At 50.2% G+C, this 16,509-nt stretch overlaps 1 protein-coding gene across 1 annotated transcript in view; it reads left to right on the forward strand.

The window, feature by feature from the left end:
• The window catches only part of LOC102930838 (fer-1-like protein 4), a 108,713-nt gene that overhangs the window by 39,259 nt on the left and 52,945 nt on the right, over nt 1–16,509 (forward strand). Inside the window, exons 17-25 of the mRNA XM_037877122.2 lie at nt 931–1,129; nt 3,811–3,931; nt 5,088–5,188; nt 5,697–5,784; nt 7,380–7,496; nt 11,083–11,235; nt 11,921–12,104; nt 12,984–13,108; nt 14,031–14,165. Of these exons, the coding sequence (XP_037733050.1) occupies nt 931–1,129; nt 3,811–3,931; nt 5,088–5,188; nt 5,697–5,784; nt 7,380–7,496; nt 11,083–11,235; nt 11,921–12,104; nt 12,984–13,108; nt 14,031–14,165 (1,223 nt within the window). The remainder of the gene's footprint in view (nt 1–930; nt 1,130–3,810; nt 3,932–5,087; nt 5,189–5,696; nt 5,785–7,379; nt 7,497–11,082; nt 11,236–11,920; nt 12,105–12,983; nt 13,109–14,030; nt 14,166–16,509) is intronic.

Here is a 16,509-nt window from a genome sequence, read left to right on the forward strand (position 1 = left end):
TTCTGATGCTCCTGTTTTCTTGAATTAGAAGGAACAAAATGAAAATATTTTTGAGCCTCATCAAAATATATTAATTCCCAGCCAGATTAGTTCACAGTTCTGGCTGTAAAGTGCCCTAACAGGTACACAAAACTGCACAACATGAATGTCACAGCTAAAAGCACCCTCGAGGTTACAGGGTGGAAATTCCTGGTGCAGGTTACGGAGATAAATATTCTAGCTACCTCAAGCCTTTTCAGAATGGATTAGAGATTGTCCAAATTCCCGGGGAACATTCCAGAGTTAGGGTTTCGGTGTGGAGGACACAGTCAGGATGGGAGTAGGGGAGAGGGATGGTGAGAAGGGACTGCAGAATAAGGGAGGGGAGCAGGAGGGGGAAAGAGGGGAGTGGAGGGAGAGGGAGAGAGAAAGAGCGGCTGAGAAGCTCAGTGGTTGTGGAGTGATGCCAGACAGCTGAGGGCATCAGAGGGATGGGGCAACTGGGGAAACAACCCATGGAAAAAGATTTTTTTTTTAAAAGTCCAAAGTCCCAAACTTCGGAGTTAAGTGAATGATGAGGCTAGGAAGCTGCAAAGGCTCCTGCCAGCTTCTGCTGCTGCTTCCCACATGGAGTGGGTTGGGTGGGAGAAGGAAGGAAAGCTGCTGAGCTGGGTTGGGTCCTTCTGAGTCTAGTGAGAGTGTCAGGGGGCTAAAAGGCTCCCTATAGTAAAACTGTGAATTCTGAAGAGTCTAGGAGGAGTGCATGTCTGGCCATCCAGAGTCTCCAGCTTGTATGCACCATATTCTGATGGCTGGACATTAAGGCACTTCTAATGTCAGGAACACTGGCACTTGCTTCTAGTTCTCCAGTGGCTGGACAGTAGCAGTCTGTCACCTCTAGGCTACGGCAGATATTTAGTTTAAAATATGAACAATAAATGTATTTGCAAGGGAACTATGGGAAAGCTGAAGAGGTTGTGACCAAAATGCCTAAGAAAGGTGTGAAAGGAGAAGGGCCTGAAGACAAACAGCCTTTGCTGGATCCCAGTTCAGACGAGGAGCTGGATATTGAAGTTATGGCCCCGAGTCCAACTTTACAGAATAAATCCATGACAGAAAGCCAAAGGCCAGAGCCTACCGAATATGACAGGTGAGTCCTCTTCATGGTGCTCGCTCACGTCAGCCCCTTCGCAAAGGTGCTTTGGACTCTTATTCATCCCATAAGGCATTAACAGGTACATGGGTGTAGATGGTAGGGCTCAGAGCTGATCATGTTCCACCTAGCCAGCGAGATTCTCTAGTGAATCAGTAGGAGTTGGGGGCTCCTCACTTCCATTGATTTGAATGAACGTTCGGGGCCTAAGTGCTTTTGATCCCCCAGCCCTAGATGCCATACGTAGATAGCTAAAGGCCACTCTCCCCAGGAGAGCAGTGGTTCTGCTTCTGGTGGCAGAAATGCCATGCTGGGTACATTGAGTGTTCAGCATCTCAAATGCCGGATATGAAGTGTTCCAGCTGAGGGTGGGAGTGGAGGATTGTGGTGCGTCTCTGGTACAGGGAATCCTCCCGAATGGTCAGGGAGATGATTGCTATGGGACAAAAGACAGGAATTTAGCTCTTCTAATCTGGTTTTGGAGCTGTCTAGGCACCAGTGTCGGTTGAGCCTTCACCCCAGAGGGGGTTCAGACCAGCTGACTGCCATAGACACCAGGAGGAACTCAGTCACGTTCCCACTTCTCCTGGCCTCATGGGGCTATTCTCCCATTTTATTGGGTGGGTTAGGCCATCTTAGACTCCACTGAGCTTCATCCTGTTCTGTTGAGGCTCCTTTTACTTGTTTGGGATGGCAGAGGACAAATCCTTTGGCTTCAAACTGTGTTCATCCTGCGATGGCACAATGTCCACGAGAGAGGAGAATGCTCAGTGCCTTTTCTGCTGCAGGGAGAGACACAGCCTTGAGCATTGCTCTGCATGCTGGGGCTTCACCAACTGCACGCTGCACTTTAGAGAGCAGCTCCAAACCCCAGCTGGTGGAAGTGCTCATGCAGCCCTCCTCCTGCCTATGGGATTTGCTGTTGGGGGTTCAAGACCGGTGCCAGAGTCTAGTGTCAGTGGCCAGACAAGGTTGACCCCCAAAGAAGGTTCAGTGTCTAGGGTCTTGATGAAGTCATCGTGTAAGACAAGTTCCAGCTATGAGGGTCATTCTAGGCTGCCCTGGAGGAGTTCTTTGACCTCCCCTGTCGGGGTTCTTGTGGCACCTTAGAGACTAACCACGAAAGCTTATGCTCAAATAAATTGGTTAGTCTCTAAGGTGCCACAAGTCCTCCTCTTCTTTTTGCGAATACAGACTAACACAGCTGTTACTCTGAAACCTGTTGGGGTTGGCTCTGCCATAAGCACTGCATCAGCCCTTGCATCCAGCCCATATGGCAGGATCTCTGAGCTAGATTCATAAAGGTACATCAGCTCCTTGATCATGGACTTAGGTGCCTGAGGTCCACAAAACCCCCACTGAACCCTGTAGGATCTAAACTCACTTGGTGCCTAAGTCTTCGGGGTAAAAGTCCCATTGGCACCTGTGTTTCTGTCTCTGGGTATGCACACTGCTGCCTCCCTTTAGGCATTTGGACACCTGTCTCCTGCCGAAGCCCAGAGCAATCCATGAATCTGAGAAGATAAGTTTTCGCCCGTGGGGCCTGATATGTGGGGGTTACTCAGAGGTCACCTGCTGGGTCGGGTCCCATGCAAAATCTGCCTAGAGGAGGTGCCTAACTTTGTAGTTAGAGCAGTCACCTGGGATATGGGCAACCCAGGTTCAATTGCCATGTCTGCTGAAGCAGGGGGAAAATGAGGTCTGAACATGGGTCCCACCCCGCTCAGGGGTCAGTTATGGGTTATTCTCATGTGGGGCGCTCCTTAATCTCTCCTATTGATGTTATTCCACTGTGCATTATAAAATCACTGGAGAGGGGGACTGAACGCTCGGTCTCCCACGTCACATGGGTGCCCTGGCCACTGGGCTATAGAGTCGTTCTCTCTCTCGCTCTGCTCCCAGTGACGCTAAGGATTTGTCCCCAGTGGAACAGCTTCACAGGAAAGACTGACAGAGCCCCACATCAGATGATCTCACAGCACAGAGGTTAGAGCAGCCCCCTGAGCACCAGAAGACCCCGGTTCAAATCCTTTTATCCCCTCTGGTGGGTCTCCCACATCCTGCGCGAGTGCTCTAACCACTGGCCTAAACGTTATCACGTGATGGCGCCCCTCCTCCTTGGCTGTTCTGTGTGGACTTAGGCTCCTACCTGATTCATTCTCATAAGAAACGCCCTGCGCGGGGCGACCTGACGTCTCAGATCTGGATCACAGAGAGGAGCTTCCCTGCAGCCTGGACTTAGGCACTTCTCTCTCTGAGCGGGACGGGGCTCAGCACTCACTCCTATAGCTGGCATCTCCCACTGGTTAGTCCAAGCAGCTCCTGCCTAGCATACTGGCTGCTGTGAATGGCATTCTAAGGCACCTGTTTCTCCCCAGGCATTATAAAGGGAGCCCAGGTGCTTGATTCAGGCTTTGTGGATCCCAGTGTGTTCCTGTGATTTTCTAGGCACCTGAGAGCTCGGCGCTGCAATGCTCAGCGTCACCACGCCTACGTCCCTTGTGAATCTGGGCCTCTGTTCTCAGCACTGTGCTGCTTTCTTGGAGCTAAGGCCGCAGCAGCAGAGCCATGCATCCCATGGCTTGGTTCCCCAAAGCGACTGATATGTATTAGGGTGGCTCTGAGGCTGCTTCAGTCTCTCAGTGTGCGTTGTAACCTGCTCTGCCTCCTGCTCTTAGTTCTTACAGCTGCCTGCCCATGCTGCATGAGAAGCCCTGTGTGTACGTCTGGAGCTATTGGGAAGATCACACCTGGAGGCTCTACAATTCCAACTGGATTGTCAAAATAGCAGAGCGCCTGGTAAAGTATCACAGTGCCTGGGAGACCCCACTGCTTCCCCTCGCACTGCTTCCTCCTGTCGCTGTTTCTTGGGCTTACTGATTTCTTTGAGGTTTATTTTCAGCAATTTTTGAGTTTTACGTAGATGTCCAATATTTGGGGGTGTTTGGGGCTTTCTCTTTGTATGTACTGTAACGAGTGATTGTATCTCACATACGTGACTCCTGGCAACAGTGTATACCGAGAGTGCAGTCTCTTTGTAAAGTTCTGCGGTGTGCTTTAACAGAGCACTTCTTCAAACAGCACTACGTTAAAGTGCACTAGGCAGACTTCAGTGTGCACAAGCAGGTTCTACATGGGCCAATTAATGAGCCACAGGTTGCTGTAGTCAAGCTCTTACATACAAATAACCGTTTCCGGTGTTTTCCCAGTGTTCATTGGAAAAACACTGGTTTCATTTTTTTTCAGGGTATTTCATTGGTGTTTATCAGGTAAAACAGAAAATCAGAAGCCCAAAGCATGTGTCGTTAATCTGTCAGGAGTTTAATACCCTCCTCCCCCACTGCAGTCAGGGCCTCTTGCAGGATTGAGCCCTGACTGCTCACGTGCATTTGATCATGAAAAGTACAGCATGTGCAATATTGAGAGGGTGGGAGCTGGATGAGCTGTTCCATGGTCTTTCACATTCTCTTTCTTTGCGTGCGAGCAGTCTGCCATCTTTGGAAACATGCTGCATTGTTGTGTTTTGTGATGCAGGTTCTTTGGGGGAGCTGTTGCGAACCACAAAGGAACTTGTTTTCAGCCTTAATTTCTCTAATTGGAGTCAATACTTAGGGCACAGTTGCTTCCTGGGAACTGGGCATTGGTGTTTGGGCTGAGAAATCTGAAAGAGCCATTTGTGACCATATGTGCCATTTGTGACCACTTCTGTTCCAGGACTGGTTTATAGAGTGTAAATATAACAAGTAACACTCATATACCTGGTTTCCATATCACTGATTCTCCTCCAACAGGAAGCTGACCTGCAAGGCCCTAACATTTGCTACCTCTTGGCAAAGGGGCCCCAAGGTTATTTTAGGCAAATTTTTTGGGCACTTGACACGAAGGCACTCCTCTCCCTGCTGCATGTCTGCACTTGCACCCAGGGATAATGTGAACGTGGCGCTTGTCTCAACAGGAACATGGACTGTATGACGTGGAGACACTCCTGAGGAGGCCAAAGTCTAAAGCAGAAGACAGACTCAAGCAAGTGCTGGAGGAGTTCGTAGCTGGATGCAGGTTAATGAGTCTCTGCTTCCTTTGGTTTCTTTCTGAACTCTTTATTTACATGTCAGTGAATGTTCCCAGACACCACACTCTCCCCAGACCTCGCCCAGCCTGTTCTGCCCTAGTCACAGGTGTAGGCCAAAACCCATAATTTTTCAGTCACAGTTAGAGGTGTATCGAAATGTCCCAGAACTAGGGATCAGATCACACCTAACTCCAGATTAACTGGTTGGGAACCTAGTGTGACCAACTATGGAGGATACAGCCCTGGTGAGTTCTAGGTAATCATCGGTGTCTTTAAGAACTGAAGGTTGGATTCACAAGGTCCTGTTTAATGCACAACTCAAATGCTGCTAAGGGCCGTTGGTGGCTGGAGAAGGAAAAGCTGTTCAGAGGGAGGGGGGATGTTAGTGGTTTCCCTTGAAATGCATTAGGTTCATGTTTTTGGAGCTGTGCCCTGCCTGAGGGATGTGGAGAGCGTGGTCCTGGCTCAGGGCTCACAGGCTCTCTCTAATCACAGGCAGTATTCACTGAATGTGGAGAAAAAACCAATGACACGTCCAAACAACCTTGACAGATGTCGGTTGAAATCCCTGACATACAATATTGTAAGTGGGGTAGGGTCTGTGGGGTTGAGGGAGGGAGGGGCTTTGGGTGGTCACTGGCTCTGAGAGGAGTTTGGGGAAGGGGACAAGGTGGAATTGCCATCATGGGAGACGTTTAGTGCCTGTTCTGCTGGATCTGAAGGCACTGTGTGTCTGCATGGCCATTGTTATGTGCCCATCACCGCAGCCTCCTTCTTGCTGCTCCTGCAGCCGGATCCTTGGTGCAGTTCTGCACAGGTGTGTGGGTCTGCCCACCTGGAGCGCCCTCGAGACTGATGGGACTTGGCTGTCTGGAGCAGCTTGCAGGATCGAGACCTTAGTCAGTAAAACTGAGCTACTGCCTGTCTGCAGGAGGCCGTCCCTTTACCTGCCCAACTCAAGATAATCCCTGAGTAAGCTGCTAAGCCTCACTCTGTGCCCTGAAGGGCGGCCACCTTGCAGAGAGGGGTGGTTCTAATGCCAAAGGCTCTCTGTGACAGTAGCTAATAGAGTCTGTGGATACCGCCCCTGTCACTCCCCGCTCACTCAATAGGAGCAGGCGTCCATCTCCCCACGGATCCTGTCCTGGGTAGGGGCTGGCCCCAGATGCTTTAGAGGAAGTTGTCAGGCTCCCCACAAGGGGCAGTTCTTCAATAAGCAGCCCCAGAGGCAGTTTGTTCTGTGGTTGGTTTATGCCCCGTACTGATGTTATCCTAGTCCATGTGACTCACACACATAAACATCTGGGTCCTGTGTGTCCTCGTGCGACCCAGCCCAGACTCCGGAGGGCTCTGGAATCAGCCCCTGGAAAGGCCCTGGAAAGGGGAGCCAGGGCAGCTCCTGCAGCTGGCAAAGGCCTTGGGAAGCATGCCAAGGGGAACGTGAGCGGTGAGGGCCCCATGACTGCCCCCCTGACACTTGCCCTCATCCTGCCCTCCTGCATGTCCATGAAGAAACCCCTTGCTCACCTTGCACCTGCCCAGGGAGATCCCACTCATCCACTCCCCCCTTGCCCAGAGAGGGTTCCCCCTGCCCACCCCAGCCCCTGCTGCTGTGCCTGTCATACTGACATTCTGCAAGCTCTGCTGCCTCAGGAGTCCCCAAACCCTAGTGAAAATGCAGCCCCCACAGCCTTTCAAACACTCCTTGCTTTTACACTGTCCTGCCCCACTCAGCTCAGCTGGGCAATGTGGGGCTGGGTTCCTGGGTGCGGCTCAGCGACAGGCTCAGTGTGGGGGTGTGGCTGGCCCTTGTGGAGCCCGGTTCCTGGGTGCGGCTCAGCGACAGGCTCAGTGTGGGGGTGTGGCTGGGCCGTGTGGGGCTGGGTTTCAGTGACAGGCTCAGTGTTGCTGATAAATTGCTGGAAGTTGGTGGTGGTGATAGTTTCGAGGAGACCTGTCCCTGCTCCGTGGCTGCTCCTGTCCTCTGCCCGCTGGGAGCCGTAGGGCTGGTGAGAACTGTGCTGGAGATGGACCCACAGGCTTGGGTCCACCCCGCTGAGCGCAGCTCCTCAGACAGGCCTCGATGTGACCACGTGGCCTCGGGATGCTGGTGTCTCCGGCCTTCTCGGTGGGCGTCAGGCGCGCTCCAGGCGTGTGACGGGTGTGCTTGGTGTTCAGATCCTGTATGCGAAGCAGGGGCTCCGCGTGAGGAGGCGGCTGACTCGAGCCAACGTGAAGGAGAAAGTGAATGATGCAAAGAGAATCCTAGGGAAGCTGCGCTCCCTGGCTAAAGAGGTACAATGTGCGCTGGCCGGGACCCCGGGCACCCCCCACTTCTGGGCGGGCAGGCGAGGGGGGCCAGGCCCCCGCTGGCTGGGCGAGTGGAGACTAGGCTCTCCTTCTCCCCACCCCCATGGATGGGCGGGGGCTGGCTCCCTCTTTCCCAGTTGGGAGGGTGGGGGCTGGACTCTCTCCCTCGCTAAGCAGGTGGCCTCCCTACTCTGAATTATTTTTTCCGATTGTAAACACTCCTGTGAGCTTGGGGTCAGTGCCAGCGAGAGCCCAGGCAGCTGTGGCCATGCCTGCTCTCAGGAGTAGCTGGACCCTCACCCAGAGATTGTATTGTTAGATTGTATTATACTGCTCAGCCACCAGGTGCCACTGTGTGCCACAGACCTTATTGACGCTTGCAACAGCCATTCCTGGCAGTGCATTAGTGTCTTAAGGTGAACACATCCCTGGTGCACCTCTGGGGGTAGGAAGCTCTGTGGCCCGTCCGTATCTGGCACAAGAGCCTGACTTGCTTGTAGCAGCCCTGTAACCTGCTCTGTCCAAGGTGTACGTGATAGAAGACGATAGAATAAATGGTTCTAAGTGATGGAGAAATAGTGGATCTGCTGGGATTTGTGAGCAGAACCTAATGATCCCCGGCCTATATGTGACATTGCTGCTGTCTGTCCCTGCCTGGCCTGGTCTGACACACAGTCAAATCCCGGCCATTTGGCAGCAGGGCGCTTGAACAGGGAGACAATCTCCAGTTCTGCTGTCTCAGGGTCTTTCCCCCGGGGGAGCCGTGTTGAGCACATTCTGCGAATTCAGAGCTTTCATTTAAAACAATTCTGTTTCTTTTTCTGTAGCAGAAACGTGGGCCTTTCTATATTCAAAGTTTTCTCACAGTTTAGTTTTAATCAGTTTACAAAACTAATTCATTAAACCGGTGAAAACATAGTGTGGATACTCTTAGTTGGATTAAAACCAGATCTGCCTCAATGTAAGTCTTAATTGATTCTTTACTGAATTAAACTAAATTCATATAAACTAGGATTAATTTGGGTTGTGTGTGTCCCTGGTGGGTATTGCATGGGTTTAACTCCCTTGGTTTGGATTCGCAACTTCAGTGATATGGATGCAGCTTTGAACACAGATAAGGTCTGCCTCTTCGCAGTGTTAACTAATGAGATGCTGCCCTGTTAATCCAGCCAGTAGAGAGCTGTTCCCAGCCAGCAATGAGACAAAGGCAGGAATTTACTTCCCCCCTTTCCTTACCTCAATGAGATGTGAACTTCAGCACCTGTCAAAGCCTTCTAAGTGCTAGCACCAAGCACTGTCTATCTACCTACAAACGGACTAATTTCTTAAAACCGATGTAATTATTTCTGTGCCGGTTTGCGTGTGGACACTAATTTCAGAATAAAAGGGGCTAAAGTCAATTTAGCTAAAATTGGTAACAAAACAATGTTAGCAAAGGGAACTTTAATTGCTTTTATTCTGAAATTAGTGTCCACACACAAACCGGCGCCAAACTAACTACATCGGTTTTAATTCACACACTTTTCGTTGTTTCATGCAACACACTGTTTCATGCAGTGTGCATAGACCACACTGCTGAGGCAACCCTTTAATTGTCTGTTTTTCTTTAAAGTGTCCACAGAGGAAAGAACTAGTGTGTCCTTCTTGTGTTTCCCTCTGAGGAGTGAAAAAAAACCTGGAAGATTTTTTTTTAAAAGGTTGTGGTTTTTATGTTAGAACTGTCCATAAAAGGCTGGAACCTGAGCAATTAAGAGGGGGAAGAGGTTTTTTAGTTAGTGTTTAAAAAAACCTCTCTTCTTTGTTTGTCTCTATAGTTGCCCTGGTGCCCCACTCTGGGCCTGTGCCATACGTTTACCCCGTACAGTTTTGCACTGCGGCGACCGCACAGGACACATTGTCTTAATGTAACCTTCCTGCTAGATGGTGTCAGCAGCAACAAGGGCCAGGTTCAATATCTAGGGGTTCCTCTTAACATTGCAGAACAGAACCGGCTGAAGCCCCGACCCAGAAATCTGGGAAAATTACCCTGCCTCCCACCCCGGGCATCTCTGAAAGACAATGCTTCCCCACTTACAAGCACTGAGTCTGTGTATAACAACCCACACCCCCCACATTCATTTAGGAAAACATTGCAACAATAATTCAAAAGCACGTAAACCATAAGCAAACACCCACCGCACAGTACATTGGGCAATGTCCTTTGCCTCAGTTGGCCACCTTGCGGTATGAAAGTCTGATGGACGAAAGTCCCTTTAACACGCCACTCCCCTTTCCCTCCGCTGCACACAGCTGGGGCGTGTTCATGTGGGTTTGTCTCCCACCCGTCAAGGGAGGGCCGTTGAACAATGCCTCTTGCTGCAGCTGCTGTCCTTGCTGCTCTCCACCTCGGTCCACTGCTCCCGCTGTTATCTCTGCTGCTGCTTGCTGGCACCGCTACAGTGCCATGTGCTGAGGTTCCAGTGCTTAGCCCAGCTCTTCGTGATTTCACTGGTGCTGCCTTCCACTGCAGCTCTGGCCCCACACCAGGTCTCAGGCTCAGCCCCTAGACCTGCTCATCAGTAATGTCAGCTGTCGTGACCACTGAACAGAAACAAGGCCTCTCAGCTGAGTCTGATCAACTCCCTTTTTAAACACTGGAGAGAGAATGTTTCAAGTGGTCTCTAAGATGCTTTAAACAGAGTGTGGAACACCTGTTCTCACCCCCCTCTAACTTTCACTTGGAGTTGGCACCCTGCCCCTGCGTGGCAAGTGATGTTCAGGTTAGGGTGATCCCCTCAGTCAGGGCAGGCTAAGTACAGTTCTTCTGCCTGTTGCTCCTACAATAAGGACTCCCCCTGCATTTTAACCCCAGACAGCCCAAACTGATCACGTTGGCAAAGCAGCTCTGACTGCTGACACCTAGGATGTGTCTGTGCAAATACGGTCTGCTCCTGAAGTCTTTTCCCTCAGTTCATCACTAGATGGCAGAGGAGAGCTCATCTGGCCCTGGCTCACATTAATATAGACACGCCTTCAGTCACAAACACTTGGGAGAAAAGATTCAGTGCCCCATTCATCGGAGGGCACAGAAAGCTCTCACTCCACCCGCTCTGATCTCCCCAGGAGTCTGTCAGTGAGAACAGAGAAGGTTGGATATTCCAGATATTTTTAATGAAAAAACAAGAGCATCGCAAGAAATATACAACTCTATGCAAAAATCTTTGCAGGTCACCTTTAAAAACTGCCAGGAAATTAAATGCAAAAACCTAAGTTAGGGTACACATTTTAAATGTCAAAGTCAGGAAATGCAGAAGTGAAGTTCACTAAGCAACATTATCTTTGTATCTTGTATATTGCACCTACTAAGAGAAATAACATGTATTACGTAATCAAGATTTTCAAAAAATGTCACCTAAAGTTAGGCCCCTAAAGCCACAGTTAAGCATCTAGCAAGTGACTTGATTTTCAGAAGTGCCAAGCATTCAGCAGAGTGGGAGTTTTGCCATTAACTTTGGTGGAAGCAGGACTGGATCATCTATATTCCCTCATGGGGACATTCTCTCTGAGACTCTGCATTGCCAATATCTTCCAGCCCCAGTGCACGCTCCCCGATGTCCTACTCTGGATGTTCAGCAATAATAAGCGAGTGGCATGCACAAGAATTCCTGCACAGAATGTCCTCTACTCTGTCGTAGAAGAGGAGAAAGGCAAGGACTGTGCAAAGATCCAGACCGTCTTTTTAAAGGTAGAGTTATGTGAAAAACCTAACCATATTCCTGCTTATTTCATTCCATGTTCGTCTCCCTTCCTTCACCAGCTCTAATTATTGGTTCTGTATCTGAGAGAGAATTTGTAAGACTAATAAAAGCCAAACAGTCTAATTGCATAGTGAGAATACTGCTCATTTCTATACCAGGTCCAAACAAGTGAGCTCCTGGACTGGGTAAAGAATTACTTGACTTCTCCTCTCACAGCGTCGTTGTTTTCATTTAAAAAAATTCCAGCACAAAGCATTTGGGACGTTTTGACATGGGAACATTTCATCATTTGCAGAACAGAATGTTTTGGTTTTTGTTTAGAAACCACTTCATTTCAAAATTTCTTTAATATTATAAAAAAGGTAGAATTGGAAGGAAATATTTTGATTTTATGGAAACAAAATATTTTGATTGTGAAACACATTTTTTTTTTTTAAATTTTGTTTCATGTGAAGTTTTGAAAGTTTTGGTTTCCTTCTGGAACATAACATTTTTTTTGAGATTGTGGAATTTCCCAAGAAACAGAAAATTTGATCCCCGCCCAGCTGCCCTTCAGACCCACATGTAAAGCTGCAGGCACAGTGATGGTGCACTGCTAATCACCGGTGCGATATAGTCTCTGATGGCCTGTGGGTCTGGATGGGAAGTGAAACTAACCTTCTGCACTCCAAGGTCCCAGGGTCACGCACCGGAGAGATCTTTGCGAAACTAGAGATCTATATGTGGCTGGGGGTGACCAAGTATGTGAAGAACAGCACTGCAGAACTGCCCGAGGAATTCAAGCCCATCTATGAGAGCGGCCAGCAGACAGAGCAGCTTCCAGCACACATGCCGCCCAGCCGGCTCAGCAGGGACGGTGAGCACAGACTGCCCTGGTTACTCTACAGTCCCACTGGTGGCTAAACTGAAAACAAATGAGAGAGCAGTGAGCTGAGCGAGTCCTGCCTGGGCGCCTGGATGTGGGCTCCGCCAAGAGCCTTTTTGGCTTACGGGAATGTGTGTTTGCCACAGCAGCATTCAGAGTGCTGCCGTCTCCTTCTGTAGAGATGGCAGAGACCTGCTAGCGTGGGGGGCAGAGAGAGCAGGGCACCTCAGCCTGCCATGGACAACCTGTGTCCCTAGGGCAGTAGTTCTCAACCTATTTGCCATTGTGGTCCACATCCAATACTACCTCTACGGCCCTGAGGATGTCACATGGGCCACAGCTGTGTGCTGATTGGGCTGCAAATGCCCCACGGGCTGCAGGTTGAGAACCACTACTCTAGGGTTTAAAGTTCTGGCAGAATGTCACAGGGACCCCCCAATGAGAAAGGGGCACTGTGACTTCATAAGATACTGGAGAGTCGCTGGCTGGGTCCCGATTTCTAGGGTGTGTAACCTGCTCAAGACCTGTCCAGTAATTCACTGGCTTTGCTGAGGCCTGATGCAGCTCTGAGGGGCACATGTTCATAGCAAATCATTCCAAAGTTAACCCCCCCAAAGACTCTAGAACACTAGATGTCACTGGGGACAAAGAAATTAACCAAAAGTGGACTGCCTAGCCCAAGCTATATTGAGATATACTGATCCAAAGCACTTCAGCAGACACCTGTAAAGGTGCTGTCCCCTGCCCTCCTCGCCTCTGAGGGCCACCCCCTCTCCCTCTGGGCCTGCCTGGAAACTCTCTCCCAAGAGTGCCAAGGGCATAACTACTCGGATCTCATAGCAGCCAGTGATTTCTGCTTTTTCTTGCCAGACTTCAGTTACTTCCAGCTGCGAGCTCACTTGTACCAGGCTCGGGGGATCCTGCCTGCTGATGACAATGGCCTTTCAGACCCATTTGCAAGAGTGGTGTTTTCGACTCAGTGCCAGACCACCAGGGTAAGGTCTCTCTGGTCCTACTGCAACCCATCTCCTTCACCTCAGGAAACGCACCTGTGGACCAAACCAGTTACTGCTTGCAGTGTTGGAAGCTGGCATCACAGGAGGAGACCGTCCAATTACCTGACTCCAGCTGTGGAGACGTTTTCATGCCCTCTGAGTGTTGGGATTTTTCTCTGAGACTTTCCACACTCTGTTCCCAAGGAATTAGCTCAAATCTGGACGCGTCACTGACAGTTTTGTATTGGCATATAGCAGTCCTGTGCTGAGGGGATGTGTTTAGGGGTTTGCCAAAGCACACAAAAATCAGTCAGATTGTATACATGTTCTAAACCAAAGTGACTCATGCACATTCCGTGTTACATTGTATCACACTTTGTAATTGGGTTACTAATTTTGGTAACCAATCCCTGTACAGGTCATGAACTGTCCACAAGCTGCTTGTAAGCAAAGCTGCAGATTATCATACGTCATTCTTCTTACTCTTTCTTTATCTACTAGCCACAGGCTATTTACAAGGCCACCTGTGAATCTGTCGCTTGTCCGCTGTTAATCTCGGTTTCCTTTCATTGTTCGTGCCAGGCCTGCACTGAGCAGTGTGAATATTTAAGGAATCTTTGGTGACAACAGTTGTATCTGAGGGAGACTGGCAAATGCCCAGATCAGCCCCCAGAATTCTCTTATCTCCTGCTCTTGAAGGCATTGGCCATGCGCAGACTGCACTGAGAGGGGTGTGTGTGTGTGTGTGTGTGTGTTTTTGTGTGTGCTCTATAGTCCCTCTTGCCCTGCTTTGGGGAAGGGATGTCTGCAGCCTCCCCCTCCCCCTCCCTACTGCTTCCTTAAAGGGCCAGTTTAAGTATGAACTTGACTGAATTCAAGAGACTCTGCTGAGCTCTATTAATCCTGATCGCTCTCCATGCAGACCTTGGAGGAAACCCTGAGCCCATTGTGGAATGAGCTACTTTTATATGATCAGCTGATTATTGATGGGCGGAGAGAGGATTTGAAGACCGAGACCCCCGTTGTTGTCATCAATATCTTTGACCATAATAAATTTGTAAGTATAACAGAATGACCCTGGCCCTCTGTCCATAAGCTCAGTGTGTGCAGGAGTCTGAGGAAAGCTGAGGGAATGTCTGTCCAGATACAGGATGTCACATGGATGACTGCACCAATTTGCTCTACCTCCGCTCCTGTGATTAGATTTTACCTATACCGGCAGCTCGAAGCTGCAGGGAGGTTGGAGCCGCCAGGAGTGGCTCTCTGGGGAGGGCTTTGACAAGCTTCCTGTTGTCAGTCTGCTCTGGTGGTGCCAACCAGTGGAGTTGTGTGTGTGTGATGAGTGAAGCCAGCTGAGCTGGCGCCAGCCTGAAGAAGTGAGGAGCTTGTAGCGGAGAGGATGGTTCACATGCAAACACTGAGCTGGATTCTGGTTTGCAGTCTGGAAAGCAGCCAGACCTGCCAAGCTGCGAATTACGCTGTGTGGCACAGTTCTAAGTCAGTGCCCAGACAGGCCGCTGCACTGCCCCAGCTCAGCCTGTGCACAGGAGATGTGGCAGGGGCTTGCTGTGGTCCAGAGGCCCAAAGGCGGAAGTCCGAGCAGGTCTGTAACAGTCTTACCACACCCAGTGTCAGCCCCCCAACTGCCTCAGCTTCCTCCTTCCTTAGTCAAATCACCTCAACTGGTGCTTTAAGTTACTCTCCCATCTGGGGCCTGCTTTACTAACCTAACAAGAGCAGTTTAACTCCGAGCTAGACTCTCAGCCACCTTCCCTGCAGCTCACTAGGCCCAGCCTGGGTGCCACAGTCCATTTGGTTCCTCCAGGCTCATAATCCCCTTGGAAGCTTTTTGAGGTTGTGGCTCACTGCAGGTAGCTGCAGCTAAGCGTCTCCCTCTGGCTGGTAGGGACAGCCTCTTTCCCAGCTCTCAGTGACTGGGCCAGGCCTTTCCAGCCCCGATCTCCCCATCTCTCTGAGAGAACAGGCCCCCTCACACATAGCCCTGCCCTGGGCTACCATCACATGATCCCCGGTCGCCTGGCCCAAGCCTGAACCCATCACATGGGCACCCCACTTGGGGGGATCACTGGACACAGGTGGGGCTGATCCCAGCACGCCCTGTGACAAGCTCTGAGCGTGCTCTAACCTCTGCTGTGGCCGGATGACGCAGACCTGCCCTGACATCTGGTTTGGTGCAGCCGAGAATCTGGGCTATTTTTCACTTACAGACCCAAGTGGAGGTGTCGCAGTCTATTCGTAACACACTGAATGTGACTGTCAGACTGAACCACAGCATGATCATGCTAATATGCGTTTCCCACCATTCCCAGCTGCCTCCGCTGGTGCCAAAGCCCAGCTGTCCCCACCCAGCTGCCAAAACCTCCTTGACGCAGCGCAGTTATGTGTCTTCACTACCGAGTGCAGCCCCACAATGAAAACTGAAAACGTAGAGGCCTTGTAAAATAAACTGAACCGAATATCACATTAAATCATATTACCGTCCCAAAAAACTGTTAACATAATGTTGTTAGGGCTGCAAAGTCCAGCTCTTGAAAGCTAGGAAATGCCAGAGCTGGCAACCTGCCTTTTGATATGGTCTTTCATTACATGATCACCTACTGTCTTTTTCACAGGACCCTTGTGTCCTGCAGTGCACAGGGTGGACGGTGCTCAGGGGATGAATCGGGGTGTGTAACAAAGGAGGCTGTTGTCTGTAGGCCTTGCCGCATGCACACTAGAAGCTGAAAGGTGTATAGGAACGATGCAGTGGATTGCAGGAAGAAAGGCTAGTCTTGGGGCTAAGGCGGTTGAATGGAGACCTGGATTCCATCCTTGTCTTTTCCACGGTCTCTCTGTGTGACGTTGGTAAAGTCACTACACCACAGTTGTGGCAGGTGGCCACTGTGTGTTCCTCGTTTTGTGGGTGTCCAGCTTGAGACACTTGAGGCTTGATATACAGACGTGCTGCGTATTCACAGCTGCAGCTCAACTCGTCGGGTGCAGTGGATGCTCAGCACCTCTGGCAGTAAGGAAGTGTGGTTGAATGAATGAGCAAAGGGCTGGGCTTCAGGTGGCCCTGAGTTCTGGTCTTGGTTCTGCCACTGATTCTTTGTGTGGCCTTGGCAAGTCACTTTGTCTTCCTGGATCAGTTTCCCAATTGTAAAATTGGCCACACACTGAATACTGAGGATAGAAGGAAACGCGGAACAGGTTCCTGAACGCTGTCCATGCTGTGCTCGGAATAGGACATGGAGCATGTGGAAAAAGCAGCATGTGATCACATAACAGAAGCCTGTCTAATAATAATGCAAACACACAAGGGGACTGAATTACGGTGGCCAATTTGGTCATTTCCTAACTTTTGAGGGCTGGACTTTGCAACTTATATACCCTTAATTTAA

Source organism: Chelonia mydas, chromosome 13 (genome assembly GCF_015237465.2).
Source record: "Chelonia mydas isolate rCheMyd1 chromosome 13, rCheMyd1.pri.v2, whole genome shotgun sequence".
Taxonomy (NCBI): domain Eukaryota; kingdom Metazoa; phylum Chordata; order Testudines; family Cheloniidae; genus Chelonia; species Chelonia mydas.